The 23675-nt window shown below is 39.0% G+C and overlaps 1 protein-coding gene across 5 annotated transcripts in view; it reads left to right on the forward strand.

Annotated features, from left to right (window-relative positions):
• Positions 1-368: 368 nt before the first annotated feature.
• The window catches only part of LOC308224509 (phosphatidylinositol-binding clathrin assembly protein-like), a 30841-nt gene continuing 7534 nt past the window's right edge, over positions 369-23675 (forward strand). For 3 of the 5 annotated variants that reach the window (XM_080624491.1, XM_080624492.1, XM_080624490.1), the window contains exons 1-18: positions 369-864; positions 8502-8644; positions 10969-11044; positions 11557-11659; positions 11846-11939; positions 12044-12155; positions 13196-13302; positions 13933-13974; positions 15942-16027; positions 17112-17235; positions 18278-18414; positions 19267-19370; positions 20299-20445; positions 20905-20964; positions 21056-21151; positions 22505-22621; positions 22752-22782; positions 23264-23384. In XM_080624491.1, coding sequence (XP_080480617.1) covers positions 732-864; positions 8502-8644; positions 10969-11044; positions 11557-11659; positions 11846-11939; positions 12044-12155; positions 13196-13302; positions 13933-13974; positions 15942-16027; positions 17112-17235; positions 18278-18414; positions 19267-19370; positions 20299-20445; positions 20905-20964; positions 21056-21151; positions 22505-22621; positions 22752-22782; positions 23264-23384 — 1833 coding nt within the window. In that variant the 5' untranslated portion in view covers positions 369-731. The remainder of the gene's footprint in view (positions 865-8501; positions 8645-10968; positions 11045-11556; positions 11660-11845; positions 11940-12043; positions 12156-13195; positions 13303-13932; positions 13975-15941; positions 16028-17111; positions 17236-18277; positions 18415-19266; positions 19371-20298; positions 20446-20904; positions 20965-21055; positions 21152-22504; positions 22622-22751; positions 22783-23263; positions 23385-23675) is intronic. The other 2 variants (XM_080624493.1, XM_080624494.1) reach the window with 2 other exon arrangements.

A 23675-nucleotide genomic window follows, 5' to 3' on the forward strand; every position in this document is an offset into this window, starting at 1 on the left:
CAACGAGAAAGCTGGAGAGGGGCACTGGACAAGGGCCTGTAGGGACAGGACAAGAGGAATGGCTTTAACCTGCCAGAGGGGAGATTGAGATGAGCCGTTAGGATGAAGGTTGCCCATAGGAGCCGTGGCTGCCCCATCCCTGGCAGTGCCCAGGTCGGACGGGGATCGGAACGACTTGGTCCAGCCAGCAGCTCCAGCCCCGCCAAACGCCCTCTGACGTCATCCGTGACGGAGGAGCCCCACGGGCACGCGGCAGCACAGCGCGCGGTTTCCCGGCCCGGCTGGGGGGGGGGTGGGTGGGTGAGGGGGCAGCGACGGGAGCGGGGCGGGCACGCGGGGCGGTGCGTGGGGCGGGCGCGCCGGTCACCTGACGCCGCCGCCGCCACCGCGGCCGCCGCCATTTTGTCTGGTAGTGTGAATGTGAAAGGGAAAGCAGGGGCGCAGCCCGCGGGACGAGCAGGGCCGGGCGGGCCGGGCCGGCGGCGGGCGTAAGGGGCGCCGCTGCGTCGCGGAGTCAGCGCGCGGTCTGCGGGGAAAGCCCCCGTAGCGGTTAACGGCGGGTGAGAGGAGCCGGTGAGGCGGAGCCCGGCCGGGACTCCCCGGTCGCCGGCCTTACATCGGAGGGAGCTGCCGGTTCCCGTCCCCCGGGCGGCTGCTCTCGCCTCTCCTCTCCCCGGCTGCGGGGGAGCCGCTGTCCCGGCCTTGCTGCCCGCCGCGGCGGGTCCGCGCCGATGATGTCGGGGCAGTCGATCACGGACCGCATCACGGCGGCGCAGCACAGTGTCACCGGCTCGGCCGTGGCCAAAGCTGTCTGCAAGGCGACGACCCACGAGGTGATGGGCCCCAAGAAGAAACACCTGGACTGTAAGTAGGACCCTGCGGTGGCCGCCTGCGGCCTGGGCCTGGGCTGGGGGAGGCCTGGCTGGGCCCGCGGCTCGCCCGGCGGGAGCCGCTTGGAGCCCCGAAGCAGCCGGTGTGGCCCCTCCGGCTTGTAGCAGGGAGGAGGGAATGTCGTGTAAGGCCGGGTGAACCTGGCTGGTTTGCTCTTCAGAACTTGCTTTACACGTGGAGGGAGCGAGCTTTGTAACACCAGGGAAACAAAATTAGTGCAACCTTGTGAACTCTTCCTGGTGAGAGCTTCTTAGCCTGTGTGCTCTGGGCTTATTAATCTGGCACCGAGGCAAAAAGTGGGTTAAGTTGTGTGGCTTTACTGTTGTGAGCGAGAAGTTAAATTTTTAAGCGGTCTCCTGTCGTTCTGTGCATGTGGTGGACTGCAATGTTTCCCTAAATATCATAGCTTTATGTCTTATGGCTCTTTAAACGAGACAAAAAGTGAGGTAAAGGGAAGGGTAAAGGTGGGCCAGTGCACCTTTCCAGAATGGGAGTATGTTGTCACTGTTATATTTAAACTTAATACGTTAAAATACCTTTTTGCATACCAAAAGAGGCAAAAAGCCGGTAACTGGAACCCGTGATAACTAGAAAAGTATCGGTGGTGTTGTTTTGTTTCACGTTTTAGTAACAAGATAGCAATAGAAGTTACTGTTTAACTGCTCCAAAGTGTAGCCAATGCTCCAAACCTTCTACATTGTGCAGTACGCTTGTTCAGCATCTATTAGAAGTGGAGTAAGCGTGTGTGTGTGTGTTTCCACTGAGGAGAGGACAGAAGATATGAAGCTTTATGCTGGGTTCTTCAAAATTAGTGGAGCAGGCTGGTAGTTTTGCAGGACTTGCACAAGTTGATGGTGCTAAGGGGACTCTGCTGTTCCATCTCTTGGAACCAGTTGTATGGTTTGAGGATAGTTTGGTGCTCTGACACTCTGGCATTCTTCTGTTAAGACAAACTTATTTTGTGAGAGCTTTTGGTGTGGATCAAATAGTTAAACACAAACAAATATGTATCTCATTTGGTTTTGATCTGAATTAGTGCAATCCAGCTACAGCAGTGAATATTGCAGCTGCTCTGTTTAAAGTAAAAGCCTTAAATCTGGGTAACTGTCAATTTATTTCTTAGAGACGCCTTTTTAAAGATACCTTACTTTATCTTGCCTTGTGTTCTGCCTGTGGTAGAATAAATGCAGGAGGTAACCCTTGAGTCCAGAAATGGTAACATAACAGGAAGCCAGAAAGTGGTGAGTTTGCTCAATAGTTTGAAAGCTTCTGAAGCTTGAAAGATGTAGTGCACTGGTTGAAAATATCCTTAAAATCATGACACCTACTGTAAGTTACCCTCACAAAATAAGAAAATTGAAACCTGGAAAACTCTTGAGAAGAGCATAAACTGAGATTGCGTTTTGACTATTGAATTCCTTTGGATATCTTTTGATACAAACCTGTCCTGAGCTGTCAGTCTCCGGAAGGTCCCCTTCTGTGGCAGAGGAGTTCTGTGTTCTGGTGTAACTGACTTCCTCAGACTTTGATCTAAGACAAACAAAAAGCTTGCTCTGATTTGGTATCTGAAATAGAGGAATGCTTTGGTGGGGTAGGAGAGGGGAAAAAAAGAGGTGAAGTATGGTACTGCAAATATTTCTGCAGGGGGTTAAAAAGAAATGCCAGCGCACATTCTCCACTCTTCACTGGGCACACAGGCACTGCTGTTCAAACATCTGCAAGCCTTTGTGTGGCACTTTGTCACTAGTACACAAAACTTACTTGCATTAAACACAGGTAGGTAAAATAATAGTTTAAATACTGCAGTCTCTGGGAAAAAAAAAAAATCACACAGTGTATTTTCAAAGATACAGTGTGAGTAAATTATGAAGGAAAACAGCGTGGATTTAATGCAATTCACTGCTAGTTGCACCTTGGTCGCTACGTGTGTGTGTCATTCAAAAATGCTACACCATCTGGTACGACTTGTAATTGCTGCTAAAGAAAAAGCTTCAAGAAGATGTTTTTGCGAGTTGCTCTAGTTGTATCAGAGATTGTGGAGGAGTATCAGTTTGTAAACTCTATTAAGATTAATTCTTAAACCCCCCCTTGCTGTTTCCTCAGCGAGAAACACTATATTACAATATGAGGTTTTACAGGAAGATGTTACACTTGCAGTATTTGAACTAGTATTTAGGAGTCTTGGGTTTTGTCTGGCTACTAACTGCTGAGTAGTGTTGTCTTATTTTTCTTGAAAAGAAAAAAAAAAAAACAAACCCAAAGCAACAAAAACAACAAACCCACACAAAAAACAAATCCAAACCCCAAACCTAAGCAATGTCAATGGGAATACTTGGTGGGTTCTTTTTTTTTTTTTTTCTTTTAAAGTAGGTCACAGTGACCTAAATAAGTCAGCAGATCTATTTCTGTAGTATTTTGTAATATTTTAGAGTAACATAAAGTATTATACAGAGGCTGGTATTTTCTTAGTGAAGCTCCTGAAGGTCTTTGCCTCTTTCCCCAGTGTGGGTTTCCTCGCTTCCCCTCCTCCCGAGTTTGGGTTGCAGTAGAGTGGAGCTAGATTATGCCTTTGGTGACATATCTCTTCCTGGCTAACTACTGAAAAGCCATAATAAAAAAGGGAACAAACTAGAGCTGTAGCCAAGTTGGTAACTGGCTGAGTAGACCTGTGTGTAGGCCAAAATTTGGAAAGACACAACCCCCTAAATTAAGTGAATATAGTAATAAAGGAAAAGAGCAAATCCTGTTTAACTTGCATATGGCCCTCTTAAGCACAGGGGAGGAGAAAGTAGTTAATGTTACTCATCAAAGCTTAAGACTTTTGCACAGGCTTTGGAAATCTTGTAAGAAGTGATAATTCAGGTACTGTAAAATTGTATTATGCAACAGGAGAAAGTTGCATAGGTCTTCACCAAATAATTCTAAACTTTCAGTTTTGCCAATAATACCACATTATGACTATCACACTTTGGAGCTGGTTTTGTATCTGCCTGTTCTTACTTTCGGTAGCTAGAGCTCATGAATGCTGATGCAGTGTGGCTCTTGCAGGGATACTTAAGTTGTGATACAGTACCAAGAAATACCCCTGAACTACAGGGAGTAAGGTGCTTTTCTTTAGTTTGAAACTCTTTAGTAATTTGTAAAGTAATTGAGGAAATTTAACTTGAAAAACAACGACGACATAGTTGTTTGCATCTATAAATATGAATTTTACTTAACAATTGCTTTAAGCTTTAGAGAACCCCAACAAACTGTGGGCTGTCATTTTCCTTGTTTAGTGGGGGAGTGTGATAGACTACCTGAATTGCTTTGCTTCTGGTAAAGTAACTCTAAATTCAGATTTAGCTATTACATAAATGAAACAAAGTTTGTTGGAAAATCTGCTCTATAAGAGCACATAAAAATATTTGTATCTGGTGCTCTCTTTTAAGTCTTCCAGCAAGAACTGTTGCATTCCTTAGGTTATGCTGAGAAAGTTTGCTAAAGTGAATCTTCTGGTTTATGTTTTTGTAAACTTATAGTTTATGGTGTAACTTTCAAAAAGAAAATGTAAATTTTTTCAAGACTGTTGGGGTTAAGGCAAGTGATCTCAATTCTTCTATTTCTCTAGAGCAGTTTCAGTCCTGTGACAAAATGGAAGAAATACAGGAATATTAAACAACTACGGTTGTCTTTAACTCATGTATTTGCAGCTCTCTTGAGACAGATATTCCTGACTCAAGAAAATGATTACTTTCTTGTTACTTGAAAGTTGAAAAGCGTGTCTCTCTTTTTGTCATTGCCTGGCTGAGAATTTTCCAAAACCCTGATATATATATATATATATATTTAAAATAGCTGGTTTGTGCATTCTCTTTTCCAAAGAGCTGTATGGTTTCGTAGATGATTGTGCCAATATTTGATGAGCTGTGGAAGAGAAATACTTAGTATTCTTCTGGCAGTAAGATTTCTACATCTCTTCCAGGCTGCTTGAAGGCCCCTGTAGTACTCTTCTGGTTTAAAGCAGTTTGATTTTTCTTTCTCCCCCCTCCCCTCCTTCCTGGTGATGTTAAAATGTTTCTGAATTCCGTTCTACAAATAGCACCACAGTTTCACTTGCAGTTGAAATGATTCCTCTGGGTAATTGGCAAAATGCTTTGAGTTGTAAAGTGTTGATGTAAGTAGTGTGATAAGAAAATGAGCATCACTTGCCCAACAAATTTCAATCCAGTTTTTGTTGCCAACATCCGTATTACTGTTGCTCATCAGCCTCAGGTGCATGTATTCCTTTATATATCCACATGTATGGTGGTAATAGCCTTTTCCTCTTTGCCACCAGCTGTAACAGATCCATAGTTTGTGTGTAGGCTTGTTTGATGTAGATATTCCTATTGCAGACTCAAGAACATATTAGAGAAACAACACTTGCCTTTTTTGTTACATATCTCAAGAGCTGGAATTCAAACGTGATGCTAGTTTTGTTTATACTAGTTGTAAAATAATAAAAATTGCCCTGAGTATCCTTATTTAAGAGTCTTTTTAAACTTAGGTTTTGCAATGCACTCTTAGGAAACGCCAGTTTTGGCCTATAAAATGCACTGAGAATTTTTTTTTTCAGTCTTAGTTTACTATTTTAGAGATGTTTTGTTTGTTTAAGCATGTGTTCTTTGGTGTTGGCAGCTGTAGCTTATGAGTTTGTGCATTCAAGAAGACTGAAACCAAAGACCTGAATTGTGCTAAGTGCCCTCAATAAAAATTGTCTTCAGGGAAGCCAGTCTTCAGCACACCTCTAAAGTGCATGGCACTTGCAGCTCATTCAAGTCCTCTAGCCTCAAGCACAGCTTGAATTAAACTCTGACTAGCCCTGCTGTGTGAAATCTCATTTTGGTTGCCTTTTAAAATGGTCAGGCTCACATCTTACAGGAACAAGTAGAATATGCTGAAAGCCCTTACTAGCACTTCATTGGAATTACTAGAACTGCACTTCTAAATCACATGGAGCTACATTTGTGGAATAAAACAGTACCGTGTGACTTCTCAAATGCACCTGAGGTCTGTCAACTTCCCCTCTGTTACTGTCACTTGACAGAAAACTTCTTTTAGTCTTGTGTACCAAAGCAGAAGCCAGTTGCTCCCTTCTAAAGGCACAGACATCTAGATGGCTTTTTATAGTTGTAAACCTTTATGACGGCATGAAAAGTTAAAGCTTTTTTTACAAATGTGTGTCTTAAGGAGAGAGGCATTTGATGTAGTTGCTAACAGTATAATTTCCGTCATGTTGTGTCTGAGCAGCACTAACAGAACGTAATTTTTATATCAGTTGTAGACATAACAACATGCAAGGGATCTCCAAGGTGTTCAGCATCATCTTAGACCCTAATGGAACAGCTGCTGGTAGACCTTAGCTTGAGGGAAGGTGACAAGATTGAAATCTCTGTGGAGAGTGCTGGCAGTATATGAATGAAATTACCTTGGCTAATTTGACTGGAGATCAGAAAGAATTTGGTTTTAATGTGGATCTTCCTTCCCGGTAATCACTCTTAATATTGAAAATCTTCAGAGAAAAAAATGACTTGCTCAGTGGTCCTGTGTAGGAAAAAGGCTTTGTGCAAAAATAATATTTTCAATAGGCTGTGTGTCTCTGACCTTAGCAGATCAGTGGAATTTCTTTAATTGCTCCCTAGTAGTAATGTTATAGGTATTGTTACACGTATTATAATGTTGTAAGTATTTGTGTATCTGTGTAGAGTTTGTTGGTTGTTTAGTTTTTATAAACATAGTATAGGACTTTTAACATTTCTGTGCTGGTTACAGACACTTCAGTTCCCTGAAAAATACCAGACAGGTTCTCATTCAGTAGATGAGGCTGTTGAATTAAAGTTCCTGTCTTCTCTGTGTATAAATTCTGGAACTGGGACTTGTTTCATTATACGGAGCAATGGTTGTCTATGGACTGTTTGGATTTCTAGAAATGTTAACGTACTTCTTAATTTGACACAGTGTCTGATGATGATACAGCTGTGAGTTCTGAGCAGCATGTATCAAATGACATGGTTTTTGAGACTCTTCATGTTTGTAAATACTGAAATGTTTTAATACTACTCAACAATAAAGTTTTGATGAATAGCTTCAAACTTCTTTCCAGGGCTGCTCTTTCTTTCAGCATTTTGTGTGTTACTAATAAGGATGAAAGCTTTCAGCCCAACTTTCATGTTTTGTGCATATTTTGAAACCTTTGGCATGAGAATGAAATTAGAAACTTACTAGAATTGGCATTTTATAGCTTTCTACTTCAGCAAGATACTAGCTAAAACTCATTACTTTATTAAAATCACTCTGGTTATTAAGTTGTTCTAAACAGTGATTCTTACTCAAAGAATTTAATATTCTTAATAAACAGATCTGTAAGATACATTTATAATATATTTTGTGCAGTGAAACAGATAGAAATTCTAAGTGCAGTCTTTCTGTGAAGTATTTTGTCCGAAACTATCAATGTGTGATCTCTAAGTTCATGTTTAAATTGCTTATGATAACTTAGTCTGTGCTGTACATGGAGCTAATAAGACAAGTTGGCCAACACCCCAGTATTCAGCTGTTGCCCAACTTCCCAAGCATCTACTCTTCTTCAAGTACTTAGACAGACAAACCGCATGAACAGCAATGCTGCTCTGCAGCCAACAGGCTGCTCACAGACTTGGCTTAAAGAAGAGGCCACAAAGGAAGCTTTTCAAACTCGGTGTTTGTTTTTCTGGCCTTGCCCAGTCCTTAAGGTGTACTTTGATCACACCTGAGCCAAATTTAGCTCAAGAGAGAATAAATGTCTAATGTGCATGTCTTGAGGGGTTTGGAATAGTTCTGGATTTGGTTTTTTGCTTTCTTCTCAGCAGCCTTCTTTTTCCCAGGTATCTGCTGGAGCCTGTTCTGGTTTTGTACCAATACTCAGGCAGAGACTTGAAGTAGTCTTGACTTCCCAGCTTAATGTTCTACTACTGGGTTTATAATCAGTCTTGGACACAAAGAGGTTTTTTGATATAAAAGCCTGAGACCTGCCATGGTCCACCACAAAATACTTGGTTTGCATCTGTAGAATCAAATTCTTGCTCTTAATTTTTATAGAAAAGGGGCTTATTGCAGGTTTGTAGCATCTCATTTGCTATCATGTGTGTTGCTATGCAAGGTTAGCTTGGAGCTGCAGGGTCCTTGCTGCCTGTTGATCTCATGAGGCACAGATGTCTCAGCTTCTCCTTGCTGCTCTCCTTTTTTGGTTTGGTTGGTTGCTTGGCTGTGGGGGGTTTATTGTTGGTTTTTTGTTTGTTTGTTTGGATTTTTTGTCTATTTTTTTCTAAGATTGAGTGAGTATCAGACAATAATTTGGGCATAAAGTTTCTACTGGAGCAGATCATTGATGATATGCTGAAACTCCCATAACACTATTGAAATACCTTTGAAATTCATGCTTGGAGTCTTTCAATAAAATGCAGTGAATTTGAGTAGGGAATGTAAAATAGCTCAATTATTTCTTATAATGCATCCAATAAGAATTCTCAGCATAAAAACACAAAATAAGGATCTTCTTTGAGCATACAGCTTATTGTGATGCTTTGATTTTTTTTTTTCCTTTAATTTAGATCTAATACAGTGCACAAATGAAATGAATGTGAATATTCCGCAGTTGGCAGATACACTCTTTGAGAGAACTGCAAACAGTAGCTGGGTTGTAGTGTTCAAAGCTCTAATTACAACACACCACCTCATGATGTATGGAAATGAGGTAAGACATGATTACTTCTCTTAAAGCCTCCTTGGCAGTGTGTTAAAAATTTTTCTCAATCTTTGAAACATTAGATATGCACTTTGATTTTCAATGGTCTTTGTTTTTCCTTTGCTGATGGCTGGAAAGTACTTCTCCAGAGAAGAAAATATTCTTTCATTATTTCAATAGTGAAATATATCAATATTTGCAATATACCTGCAGGTATCTGGGCTGGGCTATGATGGAACGAAGAGTGACCTTTCTAGAATAAATAGCTTTATGAGCTCTTTATGATGAGCTTTACTTCATTAGGCTGGTGCTTATCAGTAAGAGCACAGGAGAAGAGTCTTGTTGGCACTCCATAAATGTGCAGCCAACCTATTAATAGATAAGAATACTTACTAAAGAGGGGGAGGAATATGGTGACTAGAATATTGGATCTTGGAAATCATCATCTAATGGGATAAATCTTCATACATTGTTACTATTAACATTTCTCCTAAACGGGTTTCTGTTGCTTTTATTTCACTTAAATTATTTCATCACTATTTATGAAAAGCTTCTCGGACAATACCAGGGCATTAGAACTGTAGCCTCCCTTAGGCAGTCCTTCTGTTAGAAACTCAACTTTGTCTTGGTCAGGTGACAGTTTAGTCCTGAACTTGTCTGTAGGCATTCTCATAAGAAGTGTCAACTACTGGTAATATTGAAATGATGATTTTTAACGTACTGCTTCCAGCCACTCAAATGCTCTGAAAACTTGGTTGCCTCCTCTCACTTCATTGAAATGACTTGTAAAATGCAGTGTGCTCTTTGTTCATGCTTCCCCAAGTTATTTGTGTGCTTAAATTGTAGTTTCAACAGCTAATAGGCTGAAATTAGAGGATAATACAAGGATAAGTAAAATTCACTGCTTGTAATTCACTACTTAGAATAAGTATGAAGCTAAACTGAATGCTGTAAGTCAGTTTATGTATTTCATTCTCTTCTTCCAATACAGTTCATATCTACACACTGAAGCTTGCAAGAAAACAAACAAACTGAACCATAGTAAAAATTAAAAGCTTAAGAGCTGTGGGCTAACAGTCAGTGTCCATTTGTCTGTGCAGCATTTCGTAGTGGCAGAGAAATTTTCACATCTGCTCCTCTGCTTTGAATGGATGCATTTGAAACTGGAAGAGTTACTTTATACCTGCTGAGATAATGTGGCTAGAACACTAGTTCTGTAATTTCAGGTGGAATGTGAGTGGACTTCTCACTGCTCTAATACATTAGAGAAGGCCTTTTTCTTATACAGATAAACAATTATCAGATATTGGACTTCTATTTTAAGTAAAAGTAAATATAACAAAGTCAAAGTGTTGGCGGAGTAGTTACTGTCTTACAGTTTCTTGTTCAACATGACTCCCTGTTTCTTGTGATGAAGTTTTGGCTGAAGCAGGTTAAAATTCCTCTCACCTGTGCATTGTGCAATGCAAGACCCCAACATCTGGAGGGTGAGGCTTAGCCCTGGACCTTTTTAAATTGAGATTCAGAACAGTAGCTAATTTTGAAATGTATATAGACACATTTTGAACATCACTGTTCCATTCCTGACCATGTTCCGATTGTTTTTCTTCTACATGGCTTTCAATGCAGTACTAAGGTGTACTGATCATAATCCTCTTCTGTGGACTAAAACACATAAAAAGAAGCAAGAGAAGTCAAGAAATTGCCATCACAGGAGATCTGTGTTCAACAGTGGCAGGGAAGCTTTTAAAACTGTCTTGCTATCTGAATGTGTTTGCCTCTTCCTCCTGTGTTATTTATGGAGCCAGCTATTCCTTGTCAAAACTTAACTTTGTTGTTAGTCAGATCAGTGCATTAGAATGTATATATATAACTATAACCCGGCTGCTGCTGCTCACCACAGTTTCAGAAGCATGTTGTTACTTTTAAACTTTGTAACTGAGCGTGTTTCCCACTTCCACAGCACCAGCGGAGCTCCCAGAACTGTGGGAGCTTGGATAATGCGAGTGGTATTTTTGGTTTGCGTTTTCCAACTTGTCTCTTCTAAACTACAACTTTAACCTAAGCAGCCTCCTCTAGGATTATTAGTCTTTTATTCATTGGAAGTGATGTCTTTTTATTTAATTTTATATTTTTGCCAAATAGAGTTTTGGATTTCAAAGCCTTTGCTAATCAGTAGCTTCTACTTTTCCTTTATTTTTTTCCCTTTTAACTGATTTCTATTGTTGATAGAGGTTAATAGAAACAGTTACAAGCTAAATGTATCTTTCTTGTAATATGCTTAAATGCTTTGACTCTCACAACAATAATATTTTCAACTTCTTCACCAACAGCGCTTTATCCAGTATCTTGCATCCCGAAACACTTTGTTCAATTTAAATAACTACCTGGACAAAAGTGCCATGCAGGGTAAGGACCTTTCACTGAAGCAAGTAACTGTTGCTTTTTTGCTCTGTGTTAGTGCACTCTAGGAGAACGGTAACAAGGATGTGCTGTATAAACAGAACACCTTCCAATCTCTTGAGAATTATTTGCCAATTGTAAAAAACATTTTGGGGTCTTTATGTGTTTTTTGAGGCGTTGCAGATAAGTTACCAAAGCGTTTTAGTAGGAATGCATTTTCAGACTATTTTTAAGAGTATCTCAATTAGAGCTGCTTGGCTCTTGCCTAATAGTTTAATGTGTTTGGGTGTTTATTTTCATTATTGCAATGAATATTTTTCTAATCTAGCAAGTTGAGAAGAAACTGTAAAACCACATCTCAAGGTGAAAATGAATCTCAAGACTGCAGGAAGTGCCTTTGAGGAGATTTTTATGCAAGTTGATGGAAAATGGGCTCATAAAAGAATAGTTTTTGAAAAGAGCTTAAAAAACCCCTGTACCCCCTCAAAATGTCTAACTTACAAATGCTTAATTTTCAGGCTATGATATGTCTACCTTCATTAGGCGATATAGCAGATACTTGAATGAAAAAGCACTTTCATATAGACTTGTAGCAGTTGACTTCACCAAAATGAAAAGAGGGTAAGACTGTTACTGCTTCTTTTGTTTGGTCTTCCATATGAGGGGGGGATGGAAATGGCAGTCGTTCTTGAGTTTGCTGTAGAATTGTGTCCCTTTTGGCCCCTTGAAGCAGTATAGTATTGTTGAAACAGCATAATATGCTGAGGTCTCTTGGTAACTTGTAAATATGTGTCTTCTACTGTGTAGGATAGATGGAGTGATGAGAACCATGAATGCTGAAAAGCTTCTGAAAACCCTTCCGATCATACAGAACCAGCTTGATGCACTCCTTGATTTTGATGTAAGTACTTTAAACCCAGTGTTAAGTAACACTCTCTCATTTTGAAGTGAGAGTTTCATTATTTTATTAAATACTAATTTACTTTCTCATTGCTCTTTACACAGGCAAATCCAAATGAACTAACAAATGGTGTTATAAATGCTGCCTTTATGCTCCTCTTTAAAGATTCCATTAGACTTTTTGCAGCATACAATGAGGGGATTATTAATCTTTTAGGTATGTGAGAATTTTTTTTAGCTTTTGAACTTTTGTGTAAGATACTAAGAGAGCTAAAGAATATAGACAATTTCTGACTGCAGTTTCATAATAAATTGTCTCTGCTCCATTACCAGTGAATTAAGCCTGTCCTAGTTTCAGTGGCAGCTAGCATAGGCTTAAACATATGCTTCTACCTAGAAGAATACATCATGAAACATAAGCTGAGAGAAAAGGGTGAGACTAGAACAAAGATACCATATGCGCAGTGGGTAACCTTTGCATTTGGGCTGTAAAAGTATTCTTGAGATACCTGGTATTTTGAGTGTTCAGTATAGTCACAATATGACTGACTTCTGTTTTCCCATAGTTTATAGCTTGACTATTCACCTTTACCTGGTACCTGAATCTCATGAGCGCAGTAGATAACATGTATGATTTTTTGTCAAAGAGCAATAAGCTCTTAGCAAGGCCTTCTAATGATTACTTAAGCAAATTTTTGAATGAAAACGTCTTAGTTTGTTCTGTTAATGCATTTACTCAATGAAATATTTGTAATTATGTAGGGCAAAACCATAAAAAGTGAAGGACGTGGTTGATCCTTCTGTTGGTAGATCAGTTCAGTGTTTGAACCACTCTAATGGTTCTGATGTCTTTTGGATATTGAGCCCATTTGCAAACATCTCAATATAATGAGAGGGTCTAAAAATGTAAACCTGTACCAGGAATATTTTCGATTGCTAAAATAATTTGCCTCATTGCCAGCTAATAAGCTGACTTCCTGAAAACATTCCCCTAAATACCTAATTTAACAATTGCAGTGGTTCACATTTGTGTTTAAAAGAGCTTTGTGTTATATTCTGATGTTCCAAAATAGAAAAACCAGTGTTTTCTTTTGATTGACTTATTACAAAAGGTGTCAGGTTTTCATGTAAACTTTAAAATCTGAATAGCTTTGAGTTACTCCTGTCTGAAGCTTGTCTTAACTTTACTTTTATAATATTGTCTTGGCTTTTTGCTGGGGGGGTGTTATCTTACATGAGTTTTATTTGCATCCTCAGAAAGATATTTTGATATGAAGAAGAACCAGTGCAAAGAAGGCTTGGATATTTACAAAAAATTTCTAGCCAGAATGACCAAATTGTCAGAATTCCTCAAAGTAGCAGAGGTAAATAAATCTGTGTCAATGGAAAGGATGTTGTTTTGCTGTCTGTACTGGTACAGTAGTCTATAGTCATAAAGCAAACTTCACGTACAGAGTAATACCTGCTGAACTTGGCTACGTAAGAAAGTATTTTACAGATTAGCTATTTTAGAGATAGTATACACTCATTAACAGGAAGTGAGTTTCTTGGGTATACTTTTTATTAGCCAGACAACAGAGTAAATTTTCTGTAGTGTTGTTATAAATTGCACAAAGGATCCAAAATGTATGAACTAAATGTTAGTCTATTTACAGTGCTCTCCTTTACTGTAACTGCTAACAATGGAGATGTAATTCCAGTAAGCAACGTGGGTGTTTCTAACGCTCCGTTGTAGGCTTTTCTGTATGAAAGTTAGGCTGGATGAAAAGTTGGGTTTGCTTTGAGATGCAATTTAATGCACTTGTGATTGCTAAGTTTCAGTGAGACTCATACGAGTTCATAAAGTTATTAATATCCCTTTTTAATATGTTAGTTTCTAGGTAACATTCAGACATCGCTGTTTTTATTTTCGTTGCCACTGCACGTAATAATGGACTTTTTTCTTTTTTTCTTTTCTTTTTTTTTTTTTTTTTTTTTCCTCCTTGTAAACCCAGCAAGTTGGAATTGATAAGGGAGACATTCCAGATCTTACTCAGGTCAGTTTACATATCATATTGATTAACCCAACAGGTTCTTTTGCAAGTTCCTTCAGTTCATAGGGACACTATATTTCTAACCTAGGACCAGCCCAACAGGACAGAGGTATTTGGTGTTGTTTCTGTAGCGCAGAGTAACCTAATGAGTAGAATAAATGGCAGTCTGTCAGGAGACTCTGGCAATAAACTGGAGTGTCTTAGAGGTTTAGAGTACGCAGGCTGTTTGAGTGGAGCCAGTGTGAAACAGTTAAAATCCGACACATAAACTTTTGAACAGTTGCATCTAATCCTGCACCACCTCACAAAATTAAATTTAATGTGTAAAAATATATTTCCTGTGAAGATTTGCCTAAACTTTGCCAGTGTCTTTTTAATGTGGAAGTCAAATCGAAACCACAAGCTTCCATTGTCAGTATTGTTGCCAACGTTCCAGTTGGCAGTAACATTCCATCTGAAATCATACATGTTTTAAATACAAATCTCTAATGCTTGCTCCTAGCAATTAATATTAAGCCCTTTAAGAACTTCTAGGCCTTTGTTCTGGGAAAGAAATACAACTGTAACCAGCAGTGTAAGAGCAGAGAATGAATGAAAACAGTAGTTTGATGTTTTCTGTTGGTGTTTGATCGTAGCATCTTAGTCTTTGACTATTACTGCAGTATTCAGTTGGTCTGTACTATGCTAATCGAATCATGTTCAAGTCTGAAGTGGTAATTCACTGGGTTTGTGTGCACTTGTCCAGTTAATTGGGTCATTATAAGGCTCTTCAAAGCATTTTTTTTCCTCTTTTTTTACTTGAAACTTCATTTTACTGCTTTTTATATCTGAAACTTTCAGTGAGCAAAACCCTTTATAGCTGCTGTTCTCACAACTTTTTCTTTCAGTTAATAGCTTGGCTGTTTTCTCGTAAGTGCACTTAGATGTGAAAGGCAACCCTGAACTGTGGTGGTGCATGTCAGCATCCTGTATCTTCCACAACTCCAGTGTCACTGTTAAGCAGTCCACTTCTATAGTAAATTTCATGGCATTTAATAAGAGCTGAATAATTGTACATTCATTTAGTGTCATGTTAAAAGAAGTTGCTGAAATTTCTTAATACCAGGCTTTCACAGAAGTTTAATTTTCTGTGTGCTTACATTTCTGAAATATGTTCTGACAGGATCATGTCTTTGTTTCTGCTCTGGTCTACCATATTTAATCTATCTCCTAATACTTTGTTTATGCTTCTGGTGATTGTTCTGGGACATGCATGTTTCAGAGTTTCTTTAAATGGCTCTTGACAACAATGGGTTTATCTCTGTAGAGGTTTATTATTACTGCTGCTGTATAATTTTTTCCCTCCTTGATACTAGTGTTCACACTACTGCCACTTTTGCCAGCTCCTATATAGAAAACACTTCCCTTTGTAGGTGCCCTGCTTCACAGTTATGTTGCTTACTTTCCGTTTATAGCTGTAATTGTATTTCATGAACATAACTGGGTCATTTTCCTTTGTCTGGATGTCAGTCTGTCAGATGTCTTTGGGTGGGGGGAGGGAGGCCGAGTCATAAAATACAGCCTGTTTCAAGTCATAATAACTGGGTTAGCCCAGGTGTCTTCCCTGACATAAAACTACTAAGAATTTAATCTCTGATGTTGTTGGATATCTGCAGCAATGAGAGAATTCAGAAAAGTTACTGGTTGAGTGGCTTCAGGTTTTATGGTTGAAGGGGTTGTTTAAAGGCTTTTAGAAACAGTAAGTATAGAATATGCTTTTCCATGCGGAGAAGTTTCATGTCTCTGTGCTACTCCTTTTAAAGAAACTTTAGAGAACAACTGACGTGCAGGATGGCACAATTACTGGTGTATGAGATTTTGTTCAGTTTTAGTGGATGAGGAAACTAATCTGTGTACTAAACAATGATGTGTTGTCTAGAAACAATGTTTTATAAGTACTTTAACTTTTGTTTTATGAATACTTTTACTAGGCACCAAGCAGCTTGCTTGAAGCACTGGAACAGCATTTGGCTTCTGTAGAGGGAAAGAAAACGAAAGAAGTCTCCGCTGCCATCAGGTGAGCAGCCAATGAATTACAGTGATTGCCCATACTTGGGATTTGTCATCTTCATGCTAAGAATTTTCAGGATTCAGTTATTTGGTGTTCTCGAATATTATTCATTTCCAAATATATCTTCCTAAAAGTATAAGTGAAGCATCTAGTGAATAATAGTCTGATAGCTTAGTCACATTTGAAATCTAGGTATGTCTGCCTGTGTCTCTGACAGACTATTCTGCTGTAATAAACCACTGAGCTAAGACTTTGTAGATTATTCTTCTTAGCTTTTACTTGTTTTAAGTCCTTTGCCTTATAAGCCTTCTAAGGTATTTGGGTTTTGAGGCTCTTTTTACCCAAGATAGGATGGCATTTATCTTCATTGTCCATTGTCCACCTCTCAGACTGAAATTATCTTAAAACCTACTTGTAGAAGTTCTTTGATCCCTTCTCAGAACAGCCAAATTAGCTGAGATGCTTTGTGCTGACAGGAATTTTGTTGGTTTTTTTTCTTTTAAGTACAGTATCAATATGTATGAACAGTACTTCTGATGGAAGAGTGAGAGAGATCTTTTGGCATAGGCATTCTCCCACAGAAACATGGTAGATGTTAATAAATGTATCAATGTAAGCTACATTCCTAAGTTGCTGTCTTATTCCTTGTATATTTTTGTGTGGTTTTGCAAGTATCTGAGGATTTACTGTAGAATACTCTGCTAAAAACTATACTCTATAGGGAATAACTTTGCTTTATTCACTGTTATATGTATAATATGTACAAACAAGCTTTCTGTGTCTCTGTCACTTGAAAGGAATAGGATTCCAATCTAATCTGTATGATCTTAAAGAAAAAAGACAGCTGGTATGTTTTACACTTTCCAGTTCTTACCTGCTGAAACTTGAGGAAGTAATCCTGCGTACTTACACTGCTTTTTCACCAAACTCCATTATTGGGGTGCCTGCTTTTCTTCCCTTACTCTGTTACAAAAAAGACTGGAATGGAGGGGGAGTGACACACGACTAAGGCACTTGATGATTACACTATCAGTGATGTATACCTGACTGTTTCTTAATAAAACTTTTTAAAAATCATTACTTTTTTTAGAGCTACTGCCCTATCCAGGGCTGTTTCCACACTTGCCTGTACAGGAATGTTGTTTAGGAAGATGGATGAGAAAGAAAAACAGCAGGCATTGGAGGAGGAGCAAGCTAGACTGCAGGCACTTAAGGTACTATATTTTTTACAAGTTTGTATTCTGAGACTTATTGGGGGGTTAACTGTATACAGGTGGAAACAAGTTTGGCTTAAAATTTGGGGGTGGGGGTGGTATGGTGAACCTCTCACCTTTAGAAACCAAGGCATGATTCTGTAGGGTGTAGGTGTAATGGCTGCTAGAAGTATGTGGTGACTCTTTTACCAGGAGTATGACTTGAATAGGAGATAGCTAATATAGATCATTTATATTCTTCTTTACAGGAGATTGTTATTTATCTCAAAGATTCACAAAATGAGAGTACAACAATTCTAGGTTACATCTTAGCAGCTGAACATACAGCATTGCTATCGTAAGACTGATTATTGGTAGGAGGGAATTACTTTTCCCCATGATGTATGGAATATGGCTTTAGTGTGATTCTTCAGTCATGTTGCTCACAATAAGGGGATATGCTATAGTTCTGCCCACATTTAACTGCTCTTATTTATAATTCTGTAGTTTACTTTGAAAAGCAGTTTGAAATCATACATACTTAGGTATAATTCATGGACTGTGAATAATAACGTATTTGAAGTGTGGTAACATGTAACATTTGGATTATATCCTCTCTTGGTTCCTTGATGTGCTTTTGCTTGCTCGTTGGTACTTGTTGAGTAGTCCTCTTGATAATATCTCTCTCCTAAGGCCTGAATCCTGGTCCTTCAGTTCCCTTTAACCCATTTATAACACTGTTTCCTGAGAACATACTCACTATAAAATCTCAAACAAGGCAGAATGCTTCTCTTGGTGAAAGCTAAATCTGTAATTCTGTTGTGTCCCAGTCATACACAAGTGGGGCAGTTGGAATTTTTTCTTGTGTTGCTTTAACATCTCTACACATGCCTAAACAATAAGGCAACTCTGCTCATGTCATCTGGAGGTCACATTTTAAAACTATTTGGAGTGTGAAAGCAAAGTTTAATGGTAATGCAGAGTTGTTCTGTCTCTGGAATTATAGAGGTCTGTTGAAGATTCTTTCCTGACAAAAATGCAAACTGTGTATCTCATCTTTCAGGAGCAGCGATTAAGAGAGATTTCTGTAGTATCAAATTCCGTTTCCAGATCTGCATCCCCAAGCACCTTATCAGAAAAAAGTGTGAATACCACTGTAGCTGTTGACCTCTTTTCAGTACCAGCACCCACAACAAATAGGTGAGAGATACTTTGCTTTCTGAAGCAAGCAGAAATTACTGCACTGGCCTGTAGCTCCACAGTCAGCTGCAAAGCAATTGCAGCTTCTCAAGTACTTTCTCCAGAATAACCTTTTGCTGATGTTTTCCTAGTGTATTCACAGAAATTTTGGTTACAGTCAATAATAAGTACTTAATTACTAGTTTTGTTTTGTACTGCTATTATTGGTGGGCTGTTAGCAAATAAGAGAAAGTGTCGTGGTTTAAGCCAGTCAGCAAGTCAGCCACACATTTTCTACTCCCCCCCCCCCCGAGGGATGGGGAGGAGAATCAAAAAAAAAATGTAACTCCCACGGATTGAGATAAAAACAGTCGAGTAACTAAGGTATAACACAAATCACTGCTGCTACCACCAATAATAATAATGATAAGAGAAATAACAAGGGAAGAGAATACGATACCACCCACCGAAAATGAGCCTGACAGAGCAGAGAGACGTGCCCTTCCCGGTAACTCCCAGTTACATCCCCGGGCATGACATGCTGTGGTATGGAATGCCTCTTTGGCTAGTTTGGGTCAGGTGTCCTGTCCCTGCTTCCTCCTGGCTTCCTCTCCTCCCTGGCAGAGCATGAGACTCACAAAATCCTTGGTCAGAGTAAACATTCTGACCAGCAACTGAAAACATCGGCTTTATCAGTATTATTCCCAGGCCGAAAGTCAAAAATACAGTGCTGCCCCAGCTACTAAGAAGGAGAAAAAGTGACAGCTGCTTCTGAACCCGGGACCGAAAGTCAGATGGGTGTGAATGTTCATACAACAAAGGAATACAATGCCTACTACACATCTTAATGTTTCCCTCTCTCTTCTTATTCAGCATGCCCAACCTTTCTAGTGACCTTTTTGATCTTCAGCCTGCATTTGTTCCAGCTGTGCAGAGTACTCCAGCTATACCTACATCACCAAGCAGTGCTTGGGGAGGTGAGCTTATACCATGATTTGACTAAGCAGTAGGTAAATTCTTGGAATACAAGAATAAAATACAGATTTATATTTAGTTGAAGGTACATCTTAAACCTTAATTACTTTGCATCCAAACATTTCTGTCCTTGACAGAATATAAGTAATCTGAAAGCTCTGGTGAACTGTTACAGAAAAGTTACCTTTTTTTAACACATAGCAGTAGTGTCAATGTGCAGTAGATAACATGAAGGAGATATTTAATAAAAGGGAACAGATAGAAGAAATGTAACCAAAAATTAAAGTGTAAAAATGCTGGGAAATACAAACTAACCAGATGTAACTGAAAAGATGCTGGACTAGTATTTCCATTCCATTAAGTGATATTTAATATACTTTTCATTTAAAAGATGTTGGTGATTTCAGAGTTCTTACAACATAGCTGTTCCTCCCAGTTTCTTGTGCACAAAATTCTCTGTACTCTCACCAATCCTTCCAAAGTATAATGAGGATAGATGTCAAAGAAATGTATTAAACGCTGAAATAAGGCAATGTTAACACTACTGTAAGTGTTGGTATTTTAATAGGTAGAATTGATTACCTTTATGTGCTATTTAAAAGGTTCTTGAATTGAAAAATCTTGAAAATCTTGAAAAAAAATTCTTGAAGCCAGAAATGTTGTAGCTAACTTTTTTGATTGATGAATGTTGTGTCATTCTCCTCCTCCCACCCAATGGCAATACTACAACTATTTTCCCTAAATAGAGCTGTTAGTTTGGGGGTTTTTTAATCTGAAACTAAGAATTTGAATCTTTTCATGGGCAGATCACTAGGTGGAATATTTAGGATTTGACTTTGTCTAGAGATTCTCATATTCAGTCATTTCAGTCTGTTTTCCTTTTCCATTATTTGTACTCTGTATTCTTTCCTTCACTTCTGCATCTGAAAGGTCCTTTCTCGTCCTCAAATGGTTGTGTTGGTTCTCCACCTCATCTGGACATCTTTGACATGAAGCCAGTTGAAGAAGCTGTAAAATCTGCCACCCCTTTCATCAATTCTGCTTTTTCCTCCAAACAAACGGTGGAACTGTTTAGTGGTAAAAACCTAACCAAACAAAACTCATGTCATTTCTTTGCAACTGGAGATGATTATGCTAAAAAACTGGGCCCTGTAATCTTTTTGTGCTTTCGACTAATCTTCACTTTTATTAAAAGGTGAAAATGGTGCAGTAATTCCAAAGGTAGCAAAAGATATGTTTCCTTAAAAATTTATTTCTATAGTTGAAACAACTCCTTATTGTGTTCAGCTTGCCCAGCATAGATACTCTAAGACTTGTAATGTTGCTGGAATTTTTTGCTGCTTCCTTTCGAACTGCAGCCTCTGTGCTGTTTTGTAATGAGGAATGCAGGGGCCACTTGAGCTTTTCAAATCTGTTCAATAAAAAAAAAATCCTCTTTTATTACTAGAAACTTTTAACTGCAGACTTAATTTTTTTTTTCTCTTCTTTCTTTTTCTCCTTCAAACTGATCTGATTTTCTTCTCTCTTTTTACAAAGATGACTTTAGTGGTCAAACACCTACATATGCTTCTGTGTATCATCCTCTGACTGTTGATGGTAATTTGATATTTTTTAACTTTCTAGTTTGACTGTGATGAGTGGCACTACTCCATGGCTGTATTTGAATACTCTAACCGTTTTTCTCCAGGTTTTCCTCTTCATTCAGCTCCTCCAACAATTAACGTGGACTTTGATGCTGTTTTTGGAGGAAAATCTACAGCACCAGAGTACAGGACTACAAGTGGTAAAAATCAGTTTATGACTAATTTATGCCCTACAGGCAACACTTGCCTAACAGTTTAGCATAATTGCTATTGCAGTTTAAATTTAGAATCACAGAATGGTTTAGGTTGGAAGGGACCTTAAAGCTCATCCAGTTCCAACCCCCTGCCATGGGCAGGGACACCTTCCACTAGAGCAGGCTGCTCCAAGCCCCTGTGTCTAACCTGGCCTTGAACACTGCCAGGGACAGGGCAGCCACAGCGCTCCTGGGCAACCTGTGCCAGCACTTTCCTAATCTAAATCTCCCCTCTGTCAGGTTAAGCCATTCCCCCTTGTCCTGTCACTACAGGCCCTTGGCCAAAGCCCCTCTCCAGCTTTCTTGTCGGCCCCTTTAGGCACTGGAACCTGCTCTGGGGTCTCCTCAGAGCCTTCTCCAGGCTGAACAAGGCCAGCTCTCTCAGCCTGTCTTCATAGGAGAGGTGCTACAACCCTCTGGGCATCTTCGTGGCCTCCTCTGGACTCACTCCAACTTTAAGAACATGGTACATTTGCAAGCTGATTACAGGGCTGATAGATAATTACAATTGAGCTGATTGTCAAGTTAAAATTAGCTTTGAGTAATCGCATATACTGTAATAACTGTTTCTTCTCTTCTTTTGGGGAATGAACTTTGAATGTGGCCCTCTGGATATCTCTTAACTGGTAAGCTTATGTTAGTCTGTTTTCAGTGCCTGTGACTTCAGTGTTTTCTTTTGATACATGATAATGAGTTTCCTCTAACTTCATTGAAATGCATTGTACTTTATGTACAATGTATTTATAAATGTATTTATAAAAATGTGCTGCTTGAAGAACAGCTGAGTTATGATCTTTTTCTTGGTTGTTGGGATTTTACTATGTATTCCAAGTCCTTATGAACATACAGCAAAGGAACTCTTGTGTACATTCAGGATACTAGCAATATCATGAAATTACTGATTTATTTTTACAAGACCGTTTTAGAAACTGTCTTTAACAACCTCCCTTCTTCAGTTTGAGGACATTCATCTTAATTTAAAAATACCATCAGTTACTGCTGAAGAAAATTAAAGATTCTACTGATCAGTGGCTACAGTATAGGATTGCATAAAAAAACCCCAGAGGTTAATCTATGCTTCTGTCCAAGTGTTAAACACTTCCAGCATGTTGAACCTCCACTTGTAAATAGTCAAACTACTTCGCGTTCTAGAAAGAAAATACCTCCCTTATGGATGGAATGGATGTATGGCTTATGGATGCCATAATGGATGGCTTATGGATATATTTTATGAAATGCAATGGAACTGTTTTGTTAACAGTTGCTTTTTTGTTTTTCCTTTAGGTTTTACCTTTCTAGATGATGTATTGCAACCCACAGGACCACCACAGAGTCAAAGAGCCCCTTTAGCCAGCCAGCAAAATGGAAAAATTTTGGCAAATGACCTCGATTCTTCACTGGCTAATCTAGTGGGAAGTAAGTGTGAAGCTTTTAAATCTAACTTTCCCATTTGTTACTGAAAACAAAACAAGCTTCCCCCACCCAAAAAAAGACTCAAAACTTAAGGATTTTGTCTGTTTCTCTTCTGCCTTCCTTCCCCCCATAGATCTTGGCTTTGGAGGAACTCCACCCAAAAAGTAAGTGCACCCATGTACTTATAATGTTCTCACATGAGTATTTGGTAGTCTCTGGCAGTTTACCAGCACTAACATGGCAAGAGTCTCAACTCTTGAAAGTAATCTGGTACCAAAACCAGCAACGAAACAGTGAGTTTGTGGTCAGTTACCCCAACATGGTCAACCTTAACTTGGAAGTAGTTGAATTAATTTAGTTTTGCAATTACTGTATTTTTATTTAAGTATTTTATGAAGCACCATAGAAGATCTTGAAGTTACATAAAACTTTAATTATGCTGTACAGTGCAGTAACAATAGTTTACTTTTAACATAGAACCCCCAGACACCATACTTGAACACTAAGTAGTTACTGAAATCCTGAGCGTTTCCTCTACCCATAATTTCAGCTGTGTACCTGTATTAAGGGATGTTTTGGTTTTCCATTATGTTGTTGTTACTCTAGTTGTTGACTTTGAGAACTAATAGCACAGTTTCATTGTAGATCAGATATGCAGTGGACCCAGCCTACAGAGAAAAAACTTACTGGTGGAACAAACTGGCAAGCAAAAACAAACACGTTGACCACGTGGAGCCCTACTCCCTTACCCTCTATTCCACATATGGTAACTTCTCTATTATTGAAATCACATCTTCTTCTAGCAAAGGCTACTTCCCTGGCTAGTATTAACTTTAAAAGTATAGCAAAGGCTGTTTGGGACAAGAGTGGGGGCAGTGGGGAATGCTTGTAGGGTTGCTTCTTAAACTGAATAAGGTAGAGATTTTAGTATATTTTATTTCCCCTCAATGTAGAATTTATCTGTTAAAGACCTAAATAATCAGCCTTTCACTTGAGATGTACCTCAGTTCATAAGTTCTTTTTGGATTGAAACAAATGACCTCAAACCAGAAAATTT

Source organism: Psittacula echo (assembly GCF_963264785.1).
Source record: "Psittacula echo genome assembly, chromosome: 8".
NCBI lineage: Eukaryota > Metazoa > Chordata > Aves > Psittaciformes > Psittacidae > Psittacula > Psittacula echo.